The 13,018-nt window shown below is 42.6% G+C and overlaps 1 protein-coding gene across 2 annotated transcripts in view; it reads left to right on the top strand.

Annotated features, from left to right (window-relative positions):
* Positions 1-7,185, top strand: part of calcr (calcitonin receptor) — a 69,853-nt gene extending 62,668 nt beyond the window's left edge. For both annotated transcript variants that reach the window (XM_061742695.1, XM_061742694.1), the window contains exon 22: positions 2,652-7,185. In XM_061742695.1, coding sequence (XP_061598679.1) covers positions 2,652-2,873 — 222 coding nt within the window. In that variant the 3' untranslated portion in view covers positions 2,874-7,185. The remainder of the gene's footprint in view (positions 1-2,651) is intronic.
* Positions 7,186-13,018: the final 5,833 nt, after the last annotated feature.

Here is a 13,018-nt window from a genome sequence, read left to right as displayed (position 1 = left end):
ACTCGGCGCTGTAACTACACGCACGTGGACGGATTTGTCCGTGAAAAAAAGACAAACTGAAACAACTGAAACCGATCAAAGATAATCATTTAAAATTAGACTGCGTGTGAATTGTGGCTCAACAGAATCAGAATCTCCAATTGACTCTTTGTCAGCCTTCTGATTGGTCCCTGACTGACCAGTCAGAAAATCATTCTCCATTGCTACATCCGGGGCAGAATATCCGTTGGGACAAAACAGCTGAAGAATGGAAAAAGCTTAGTTTTTACTTGATTTGTATCAAAATTTAAATCACTGGATTATTTTTTTTTTTTTTACTTCGTATTAGTATAAGGAACACTTGGGAACACAAACAACGATGGCTCGGCAGCAGCTACAACCCATAGCTACAACAGCGAAAGCGTTTATTTATTTATTTTATTTATTTATTTATCTATGTATTTATTTATTCATCTAAAAATGGTTAAGCGGTTGTAAAAGTGACACCCACTACCCAGAGAGAATCATAGGGATATATTTTATCCCTAAAACCAACAGCAAATTACGAAAAATGTCTGCTTTAGATAAAGCTATGTGGATCAGCCCCCGGGTCTCGCACTCAGAAGGCACGCCGATTTTTTCCAGTGGCCAGCCGCGGTACTGCAACAAAAAATCCCATGGGGCCCAGAAAGCTTTTTTCCCATAGACCGCAATAGTAAAAGAGAAGCCTCTAAAACTGTTCACAGGAACCTCCAGCTGTAATCACCGGCAATTACTAATCTTTGTATTCTATATTTTTAAGTCATGGACTTTATATCCGTCAAAAATGTTTTATAACGGCCAGAAAAGTCAAAGAAAAGTCTCTTTCTGGGCGTGACGTCACGGCTGACGTCACAGCCGTGTCCGTGCACTCCACGGATGTATTATATTAATATATATTATGTAATTATATTATATTAATACATTAATAAAAATATGCAATACTATACATGTAATAATATACATTAATTAATATATTATATTAATACATATTATATTAATATTCGCGTCATTGCCCCGGGGCATGATGGGAGGCCCCAGAGCATCATGGGAGGTGACTCAACTGCGCATGCTCTATGGGCCCGTGTACCAGGAAGTAAACCAGGAAGTCAGGAACTTTTTCAGCGTATGCGCTGAGTGAGCAAATTGCATTGAAATGAATGGGCGGCCATTTTCGATGTACCATCCAGATTTTATTAATAGATCCATGACCATGATGTGGATGCCCACACCTTCCACCGTGCTATTAGCTAAACCAGTGGTCCTCATTCCTGGTCCTCGAGAGCCGCTGTCCTGCATGTTTCTGATTTTTCCCTGCATCAACACACCTGATTCTAATTAGTGGTCATCACCAATGTTTCCTCCAGGTCTGCACAGTTCTGTTGGTGACACAGTCATCTGTATCAGGGTTTACTGGAGCAGGGAAACATCAAAGATATGCAGCACAGCGGCTCTCGAGGACCTGGAATGAAGACCACTGTCCTAAACTAAACAAAAGATCTTGTTTTTGCCGAAAATCTCAGTTTTTTTTAAACTCACTCCACAGTACCTGAAGTGTTGCTTTTTATTTATATCTGATTTTCTTTGGTACATTAATTAGAAATAAAGTGATGTAAAACTGCCCTTTTACAATGGAAGTGGATGGGAGAGTTTTTGTCTGACCTAGCAACGGGGACAGGGCTTGACAAAGGGTCAATTGTGTCTTTAACAATTTCTAAATAATGCATTTTTTGGCAATTTTATGTCATATCATTTTATGTTTTTGTATAAAAGATAAGATAAGATAAGATAAGATAAGATAAGATAATCTCCCTCAGTGAATAAACTTATTTTGTTGGTAGTACACTTAAGTACACTTAGCACACACATGCAGGGGAGGGGTAAAAAGAGACTAAAAAGTAAAAAATTAAAAATATATATAAAATATGTATAATTACAGAAATATGAGCAGTATATACAGTAGATTGAAAGAAAAGAAACAGTGCAAAAAAAGCAGGTAGAGTGTGTGTGAGTTACACTGGCAAATATTGCACATATGATATTGCACATCTTATGTTATTGCACAAGTTATTCTCTGTTAACTACTGAGAGCAGGCCTGGTTGTGGAGTCTGATGGCAACGGGGAGGAAGGACTTGCGATGCCTCTCAGTGACGCATCGCGGGTGATGAAGCCGGTCACTGATGGAGCTCTCCAGGGCTCTGACAGTCTCATGAAGGGGGTGGGAGACATTGTCCATGATGGAGGACAGCTTTGCCACCATCCTCCTCTCCCCCACCACCTCCACAGGATGGAGACTGCAGCCCGGGACAGAGCCGGCTTTCTTCACCATCTTGTCCAGTCTCTTCCTCTCTGCTGCAGTGATGCAGAAAAAAAACAACTTTATTTCTTCTCTTTTTACAGTATCGGGGTGGTACTGAGGTCTTAGAAATTCATGTGTGATACATCTGGCATTATAGGATTACTTGTCTTTCTTTTTCAACTTGTCCACGTCGGTAGCGATCTGTGTATAAATTTGGACGTCTGGTGGAATCATGTAGACATAAAACGGGATCAGACATGCAAAACAGAGGAAGATATGCATTTGGACTGAGTGTAAAGTGTGTTTTTGCTTGTTTTTGTTTTTTACGTGCAGGTACAGGCTGCTCTGAAGAGACAATGGATGCAGTACAAAACCCAGTGGGGTCAGAGACGAAAGGACCACTGCTCGATGCGCTCCACGTCCTACACGGCCACCTCCATCACCGAGGTGCCCGCCTTCATGTTCCACCACGAGTGCAACACCGAACACATGAACGGGCGGCACACAGAGGACTCGGAGCTGGTGGCGCTGAAATCAGGGGACGCGTATGCTTAACTCGCCCCGAGGCCGAGGAGCACATCGCGGGAACGCGGCCCGAGAGGAGCGACAGAACAACAGGAACAGTCCAGTAAGAAACGAACACGAGTCCGGTCCGCCTGCCATATCTCAGCGATTCACTCTCAGAGGATGCTGCTGGTCCGTTCAGCACAGGACAATAATACGGGTCTAGGAACAGCGAGCGTCAGGAGGGACATGGTTTAACTACAAACGCTTTGCATTTTACATGCTACATTGTTGCTGCTGCTGCCTTTTGAGGACTTTGATGTTGAGAACTTCCGGTATACGAGAAGAGCTGCTTTTACGATGAGTGTCGACTTCTTAAAGCTGCTAATTTATGTGCACTCGCTGTGATGAAGGCGGGTGTAAGTGTAACTGCAGTTTCACTGCAACGTGACGTGACGGTAGCGGAGTCACCACGACGGTGTGATGAGGAGGAGAATCATGTCGGTGTAGAAGACCCAACCATCCCTAACCTCACCTAAACCAAAGCGTGCTGTTCGCCGGTCGCGGCCGCGAGGGCGGACCATGTCGGGCAGAGCAAAGAAGCATGTCAGAGATGGAAAATCACACACGTACGCACGTAAACAAATGTCAGACTTATGTGCCATGCCAGAGGGCAAGTTTTTCTAAAACACCCTTTGTGGTTGAAATACAAGGAATTGTGTGCATATAATATTTGCTTTTCCTTTAAAATAATGTTTAAATGTCTTTAAAATGTTTTTTTTTTTTTTCGTTTTAACTCGTGGTTTTACTTTTGCCAGTTCCTGAGTACGCGTACGTCCTGTGATGCTGCACCCCCGATGGCTTTGTTTAGTCTCCGTTGTTGTGTCTGTGCCGATGCTGGAAGGCAAAAGTGCACATAAAAGATGGACTTGAGAAGAAAAAGAAAAGCCGCTGATGTTTATCACAAGATCCGTCTCGCTGCGTCAAGCGCAGCGCATCATCAGCGCCGCCGCTGACACCCATGATTTTACTCTCGATCGTGCTTTAAGTGTCCATGATGCCGATGATTCAGCGGCAGCTCGGTCCTCCGTGCATATTTATAAGCTCATCTTGTGACCTTTTGTGCGACTGAGCCTCCAGAGCAACAGAAAGGCTCTTACCGTTTACGCAGAAGAAACTAACTGATGTCTGAGGAGCTTTTCCACGTCTTTCTCACAATTTTGCACAAACATCAGATATAAATTCACTTTTTTTGTGGTCGTGAACACACATTCCTGTCGCTCTACTGCCTTTCAATATTTGCTTAATGATATTTTTGCATAATTCATTTCCGTTGTTGAAATTGTGTCTTGCACTTGTGGGCAGCTGCTTAGAAACCCAACAAGTTTTCATTAATAGTGATTAAAATGCAGCGAGTGAGTCATTTCTGATTTTAACCCCCAAAAAAGTTATTAGTGATTAACAGAGGACGATTTCTGAGTTTTAAACAAACATCTTAGCCGATTAGCCTCGTGATCATCTATATTTTTTCGTGTTTTTTAAAAGGAAAACGAAAATCCATGTCTGCGTCAAATCAGGAATTTTCAGTTTCCTTGTTTGAATCATTCAAAAAGTTTATTTGTTCCCGGTGAAGATGCCAACCTTTGTATACCAATATTTGTGTAAAACGAATGATTTTGTGTTTATGTCTTACAGGACCTGTCACCATATGTATCTAGTTTAGTCACTATCTTAAGTCCCATTTTTTTTAACTGTCTGACTCTGTTTTGGTTGTCTTCATGGTGCTGATGTGTTACAATCGATGGAAGTCTCCTTGTTAACTGGAACGACTGGTGGATGTTCAATGAGCAGAAGTATTTGTGATGAGCCATCTATGTTAATATGATACAACTGCCAGTTAAATCAGAGGAAGAGAGAAAGAAAAAGTCTTGACTCAGCCAAAATTTTACCGTCACTTTGAACTTCAGAAAGTCAGCAAAAGGTGACTCGTTTTCCAAAAACAAATCCCAATGTGTTTAAGATGCCTACTTTTATTTTTATTTTTCTTCTTTTTCTCAGAATAATGAAGTCATGCAGTTTACAGGGCACATTAGGTGTCAACACAACATGTCTTTACCTTCTTGTTTAGAGAGTTTTCACACATTCTTCCTGCAGGTTTCTTGCAGTTCTTGGATGATTGTTTGTGCATCAAAGCAGATGTTCAGTTGTGTTAAGGGGACCTCATCCCACTTCTCATTTCCATCCTTGTTCTGCATACACATTAAAAGTCATAGCATTTTCTTCCAGAATTCAGCTACATTTAATTGAATCGACTTATTAATTTGCGGGCTGTGAGATGAAGTGTGGTTGATCCTGTGGAGCAAAAAAAAAGTGAAAACAGTCATGCTGAAATTGTTTCTGCAGCATTTATTGGCATCTATTTCACATAACTTTGTTTCTTTTTGTAGATTTTCATTTCAGCATCTACCTTTCTACCAGTTTAGTGTTTTAAAGCGTTCGGTGTAGCTGCCAAGTCGTAATTATTTTACAAATTGAGGAAAAGAAAACCTGAAGATATGTTGCCATATTCTTGCAGTCTTCCTATTGATTTATAAATAATAAAGTTGGTATTTTTTCTTTTCTTTTTTTTTTTTTTTAGATTAAAAGGTAAAAGACTGCTGACTCCTAAAGAACAAGAATAAGCCTCGCCATGCTGATGAGGGTCTGGTTGCCGCCGATTTCAGGTCTCTCAGTCAGGACGTTTACATGCACCAACAGAAAGTAGAATTCTTGCCTTATTCCGAACAATTTAGAATTTTTAAAAGCCACGTTTACACATTAGCCAGGCCGAACTGAACCTCTTGATATCGAGCTTTTAGTGCCAGATAATGCGTCCTAATCCGAGTTATTCCGGCATGTATACCAACCCGTGCTGACCGCCCTGGGACTCATGAAGGGAAGTGACGACACTGGGGGAGGGGGAATAATAACAATCACGACAACACGGTAACAGAAGAAGAAGAGGGAGACTTTGTTTGCATTTTACCTGCAACATGATCAGGCTTAGTATGTACGACATTTACAGAGCTGCTGCATCATTAGTGCCCATTTTTCTACATGTTGTTGTCCTCTTTCATCCTTGTTTTCCAATTGTACCGGAAGAACGTCAACGCGAAAATGCGTGTGGCGCCACGTAGAGTCGCGAAGTTGAACGCACCTCACTCAATAATCAATTGTCTTCTCGTGCATGTATACTTGGATTTCTCTTAACCTCCAGTTTAATTGTTGCCAATAGCTTCATTTAGTTGTGCATGTAACCGCACTGACTGATATTTTTACATAATGTAACAGAGTCAAAGTAAAGAGCAGGAAGTGGCCAGAATTAGTATGAAGAGATAATAAACTGTCCGTCAGAGTTTGCAGAGACTGTGAAGCGAAGCCGCCTGCAGCCTGCAGCCCGCCAGAGGACAAGTGAGGCTTGTAAGAAGAAACTCAGAGATTAGACGCAGCTGCAGGACACTCTCTCAGATCAAGCCATCGGTAAGGCTGCAGTAAAGTATGAACAATTAAATCAGTGCAGTTTAGCAACTAAAACTTGAACGAACAAGTCTCTGGTGCACCCACACAGGTGCATGGCGGCAGCACTGGTCGGTGGGTGTCAATCCGGCAACCATTTCTTCTCGCTGGTTGCACCAGTAAGCCGGGTGCTTTGACAACAATCCCACCCACACGTGTGATTTCATTGGCTAAGACCGGCTGAGTAGCAGGAATGCAAAGACCCGACACCTGCGCCAAAGCACGAAAAATTTGACTTCTCTCAACTTGCAGAAAACGCAGCGCTTTCACCGCCACGCCGTTCAGCTCAGCAACACTTGATGCTCCGATGCCTCGATCTTCCGGGGAAAGAAATCAACACTGGAAGCGTTTGCTATTTTACATGAGACATACAATAATTTCCTTTTCTTTCTTTTTTTTAAATTATCCTCCATGTGTTAGAAAAGAACAGCGGGGGGTAATTATGATAGCAGAGTAGTTTTTACTTCTAATGTCTTTCACAGAAAAAAAAAACTAAAACAAAGTGTAATATCTATTTTATTATGAAATTCTTCCTCTTCTTTATCCTCTGGTGATTTGTCTTTGGTTTGGTGCACACTGTAAGACATGTTATCAGTCCTGTGGGTCCTGGATTCTCCATGTTTTGTATGTTCTTGATATCCTTGTAAATACAAGCAGACACTGTGTTAATGATAGAGTTTTGCACTGTGAAATAATCTGACTATTTTTGTTACCTTTCTGTCGTTTGTTTCAGGTTGTGTTTTGTGTCTTTTCTCCTGCTCAGCTTGGACTGGCATTGTCTTAAACAGCTGATAAAAAGAAAAAAAAACTGCAATGCACAACACAAGAAGCCCTTTGTTTTGGAGTTTGTTTGTTTCCTTTAAATCAGTTAGCGTAACACAACGATAACTCCTTTTGCCGCGGCACTCTGGTTTCGGGGAGACGGGAGGTTCTGGTTTCCAGCTGCATCGTTCACGCCAGCACGGATCTTTCAGTATTTTCAGGTTGAGGGATTTCATATAATGAGTGTGCACGGCAAACAAAGGAAGTCTTCCACCATTGGGGCCTTGCTTTTGTGATCTTCCAAGCTTGGCAGCCGCGTTTCCCCCCAAATTGCCGCTGCGTTCACACACCAACGTCCGTCTTGTACTCCAGGACAAAAATCTGATGTCACGTTTTGTCCTGGAGACGAACGTCCGTTCACACTACGTGATGTATGAAAGGTGTTATCGCATTAATGAGCTGGACTTTTTATGAGGAAAATCTTCAGCTTCTGTGCCAGCAGCTATGGCGCAGTTAACAGTTTCAGACCCTGCTGGATCATTATAGAAGAATATGTACTGTCCTCGCTCCCATGAGGGCTGCCCACTGCTCAGCTCAACACCTCTGTCATCAAGTAGGGAAAAAATCTGACATAATATGCAAACAATATTGAACATACAGCCAGAGAAGTAAGAAGCCTCCAATTATGAAAAGTGTGAAATCACTGCAAATGTCATTTTCTTGTTTTCTTTTTATAGAGTCAGTAGAATGATACACCTGGAGGGTGAAGCTTAAAAAATATCTCAAATACTGTCCTGTTTGGGAGCGTCTTGGCTTCCACAATACGACCATTTAGTTTTGCACTTATGCAACACCTCTGCAAGCATTTAAAGGTGAAGTAATATACCCCGTTCCACAAGATCAACACAATGCTGGGTTTTTTCAAGGTGATGCCTGACGCGTGTGTGGTTAAACACCCCAAGCATCACAGGCTGACGCTTATGTTTCATCCTGCAAAGACCCACCAAATCTGATCAGCAGTATTTTTGTGCCTGTCGCTTTAAATCCAAACGAGCCACTTGTCTGCTCGTCTGTCTCTTTGACAGGGAGAGCTGAACAACCAAACCCCCCCACTTCCATTGAAAACTGGGCCACCGGCTTCGAAAAAAGCTGTGCACGTTTGATCGGGAGTCTAACGTGGAGAATAAAGAGGCCACAGAGCAGGGGCGTCAATTGGGTATGGCAAGGTATGGCAGCCGCCACACCTTGGCTTCAAGGGAAAATGTAAATGTTTGTTTTTTTAATACATTTATGGAATTACTCTGTGTCTATTTGTATTGATTATTCTATTACTTAATACATATAGAATAACTACAAATGCAAATCAGAACAACATGATCGATTTCACTAGTTATTATACACTGCAAAAACTCAAAATCTTAACAAGAATATTTGTCTTATTTCTAGTTAAAATGTTTAATTTTTAGTAAAAAGAAAATCTCATTACATTTAAGACAAGACTCAAAAACAACCATTTTCACCTGTTTCAAGTAGATTTTCACTTAAAATAAGTGGAAAAATCTGCCAGTGGAACAAGATTTTTTTGCTTGTAATGAGAAGATAAATCTTGTCCCACTGGCAGATTTTTCTACTTATTTCAAGTGAAAATTTACTTGAAACAGGTGAACATGGTCAAATAACAAGTTATTTTTCTGGTGATGACTCTTGTTTTAAGTGTAATGAGATTTTTTGACTAAAAATTAGACATTTTAACTAGAATTTTTTTTTTTTAGTTTTTGCAGTGAGCGAGACTGCATTTGAAAAAGTTCCAATTTTCTTGACCACACAGATCAGCTCCATAGCAGACTTCTGTGATGAGTATTTGCTGGACGTGTTGATTGATACTCTAGTTAAGTTCTGTGACTCGTAACCTTGCCATACCTTAGCTTCCACTGAATTGACGCCACTGCCAGAGTGTATGTGCGTGTGTGCGTGTATGTGTGTGTGTGTGTGTGTGTGTGTGTGTGTGTGTGTGACACGACGCCAACAGCACCGTTGTTTGTACTAGGTTCGTAACATCGATCCAGTTCAAAGCAGTGTGAGCACACCTCTAAGTTTCTGCCAACCGTAGGCGGGACTTTTCCTTGGAAAATGAAATCAACCCACAGGCCACTTTGCTCGCCTGTTGATGGCAGGAAATGTTCTGCATTTGGTCTGCACAGCCATCAACTGAGCGCTTCCGATGCCTTTTTACTCCATTAACTGCTGCTCGTGAAGACAAAGAGGTGTATCTTCAGAAACTTTGTGCAGCAAAGGACAAGAGCAGCACAGTCAACGGTTTAATAAGACACTTTCATGCCCCATAGAGGCCCCTGATACCAAACATCCATGCGTAAGCCTTTAAAATAGTTAATTTTCCATAAAACGTGCCCTTTAAAGCCGGTAAAATCCATCACTTTCTGTTGTTGAACCTGGGAAACGTGAAGCAGACCCAGGGACGCCTAAGAAAGGAGGCAGTTAAGACTCAGGTGGCCGTTTCATCCGTAGGTGTAGGTGTTTTCTGTTTTTGCACTTGGTTACACCTCAGGGCTGTGCTCACCCCGTGCACCACGCGCTAATCACGTTCACCGTCACAGCTTGGGAGCAACTGTGCCCGGAGGACGCGGAGAGCAAAGACCACGGCATTACTTGAGAAAGGCAGGTGCACTGTGAGAAATCGGTGCATTTGAGAGGTAATATCGTACAGGTAAGTGGTCCAAACAAGATGTATCTGAGCTTTAATGGCGCCTCCTTGGGTGTACAAGTTATACAGTCAGTGAGCAACAACACAGCACCCTGCTGTTATGGATGCCAGAACCGACCACAGACAACCACACCTGCTGTTTCCTGTCCCACTCTTCTCCTTACAACTTGTTTATTGACATACTATGAGCTCATATTTTTATGAATCATCCCAGCGTGCACATACCAACATACGGTAGCCACATTTTGAGCGTAGTGCGTGCTGTAATGTTGCTTCTTCAAAGAAAATCAATCAAACCATCCAAATCTCCCATCGTCTTATCTGCTCGATAAGCACTTGAGGGGCGACGGGAACGAGCAGCAGCGGCCGCGTTCAGACGGGATGAACTAAAATACTGGTTGATGCGCTGCACTAAAGGATCATCTTTCATAATAATTTCACTTTGGTTCTTCGGGTCACAATTTGCAAATGATTCCCAAAACTATTAACGGATTAATTTTGAAGCCCTCTTCATCAGCGCTCTGCCTTCCCCGCCATGTGCTTACAGCAACGTTGCGCATGCAAAGGCCAAGTCGATACACTCGCAAAGCCCAGAACGATCAAGGTTTTTATTGGATTTTTAAACTCCACTTGATGGAGTCTGCCTCCTCAGGAAACGAGCATCCATCCCCCACGTGTCTGTGGAGAGAGGAGTCGAGGCGAGCTAATGAAATAACTCCTCCTTCAAGATAACAATACAGCACTTAGAAATAATCTTCTGTGAGCTGTGTGTCTTCAAATCCTTTGATGTATTGTTGGGATACAATGCATGCAGGGTGATGCTGTAATTATCTAAGCTCTCTCGATTATGAAACCCTGTGGCATTAGGAACATAAGTGCCAAAGCGACGCCCCGCAGCGGACTGTTGCACGCGGGGAGAGCTACATCCGTCTCAGTGTTTTATGTTATGTTGAAGCAGTGGGATGCGAGGATGCGAGGATGCGAGGCTGCAGGCACTGTGGTGGAGTGGAGTGGTAATTTGTGGCTCTGCAGACGTGAGAAAAGAGAGGCCGTCTTAGCGAGAAGAGCATTCATCTAATGTGAAACAGTGAAGGGGGGGGATTCATCACTGGTGCTGGAGGCTGCAGCTCGTTCTGCCACGGGGATCCTGACTTCACTCAAAAGTCACGCTGCCTCGACAGGAAACCCGACGAGAAGCGTTTGATATCTACCAGCTCGAAGGGAGTGAAACCTCCACAGCACGGAGATGATGTAGCCTCCAGAGTGCGTCATGCATTGTGAATGTTCCCGCGTTGGCGGTCCTGAAAGCAGGGACGAGTTCGTCAGTGCTCCCAGGTCGAGCGATACATCTTTGGAGATTACCGCCCCACTCGTGTCTCTCCAATAGCACTTGTTCCCTCATTATGCACTGATGAGATTTGTGAGGCAAATCATTAATTATGGCGGACGGGGGGGTGCTTGACAAGGCTCGAGCCTTCGTGCGGAGAGGTTTTCCACTGAAAAATGACTGATTTCTCCTGCCGTGTTGGTGGTTTCTGTTCCTACCAGATAGCTTAGCTCGTGCAGGAGTGGGGCGGCTCTGTGCACCCGGCCGTTTTTCTCCCGCCTTGAAAAGTGTTGAACAAATCAATTTGTTCTGTGCTAACATTGCTGAGAGTCTGATTCATACACATACTTCTCTCTACCCTTAAGTGCTACTGAGTGTTACTCAGTGATGTGGAATGTCTGGTCTGTCTAAACCTTCAGTGCACATTTGCACTAACCAGGAAGATCATTTTTTTATTTATTTTTTTGCACCAGGAGGAAGCCCTGAAGAGAGCTTTTCAAGCATTTTGAACAGTTTGATGTGGACTCAAACTGAAGGACCTCGTTAGCTTTGATCTCACCGCCCGCTGAGTCCTTGAAAGAAGGTCGTTTACCTCTTAAGTCAATATCCTGTCATCACACGGCTGACTAAAGCCGCATGAAACAGCGGGGTGGAACGTTTAGCGAGGCCGAGCTTTCCCAGAGAAGAGCATCACACTTCTTCTCTCCTTTTGTCTGATCTTACTGGACAAAAATGCAAGTTTCCCTGACAGACGCGTGCCAGTGTTATAATTCTCCGAGCGGAAACCGGCCCAAACTTTTAAGTGCTTAAAGTTAAAGGGAGCGCAGAGCCTTGTTAAACGCCGCCTCAGCAGCCAGTGCTGCCCTTCCACACTTTAGGATTTTCCAGAGTATTTTACGAGGACTTTCAGCGCAGCAGGAGCAGCACTAACTTATTTCTGTTTTACTATCCCCACAGAGAGGGGTTTATAGATTTCATAAAAGTCTGGAAATAAGTGACACGTGATTAATATTCTCATAAATTCTGCGTTTCCTTTGTTCCATTACTGTCCCATGATAGCGAGTTTAATGCAATCTACTGATTTGTGGTCTGGGATAAAACTTAAAAAAAAAGAATAAAAAAAAATGAGGCTAATATACTCAGCGATTCATCAAAATGACACAAAAGGAATGCTTTCGAATTTCAGTGGGTAAAAAACAAATTCACGTCGGGGGTAACGTGTGTAGATGGAGGGTTTCCTGCGATAAACCCGCGTTACTGCTCCTTCTGGGTAATTAAGATTTAAACTCACAGTTGTTAATTTCAGCCACCTAAACAACCCGATTACAGGTGGAGCAGGTGATGCCCGTGGAGTTAGCGAGAATGAGATTATTTTATAGATTATCTTCTAAGTTTAGTGGAAGGAAGCGTCCATCTACCATAATTGAAATTAAAATGGATTATCAAAATGATTTTTCATTTTGGGAATAAAGCTGCATTTTTTGACTCGTAAATAAAATAATAATTACGTACTTATCTAAACTGCATTCTCATTTTCTTCTTCACCATTGCTCATTCTGTGACTTAATTAAAATGATAAAGAAAAGGACATTGCTTCTTCATTTTCATGCCTGTACCACAAAAAGTGTAACATAATTCAAATTGATATGGCAATCCCAAGTGACGCAGGAGAGTGACATCAGTGATGTCCCTTCTCAGTCCCCAGTCTGTTCTCCAATATGTGAGTTGTGCAGGTCTGGTAAAGTTGGACAGATATTCGCAGATTCCCACCTCTGCGGCCAGTAACTCCTAAATAAAGAGACGTATGGTGAAGAAGAAAATGAAAATCCA

Source organism: Cololabis saira, chromosome 15 (assembly GCF_033807715.1).
Source record: "Cololabis saira isolate AMF1-May2022 chromosome 15, fColSai1.1, whole genome shotgun sequence".
NCBI lineage: Eukaryota > Metazoa > Chordata > Actinopteri > Beloniformes > Belonidae > Cololabis > Cololabis saira.
The sequence above is the reverse complement of the archived record's forward strand: the minus strand, read 5'-3'. Positions and strand labels throughout refer to the sequence as shown.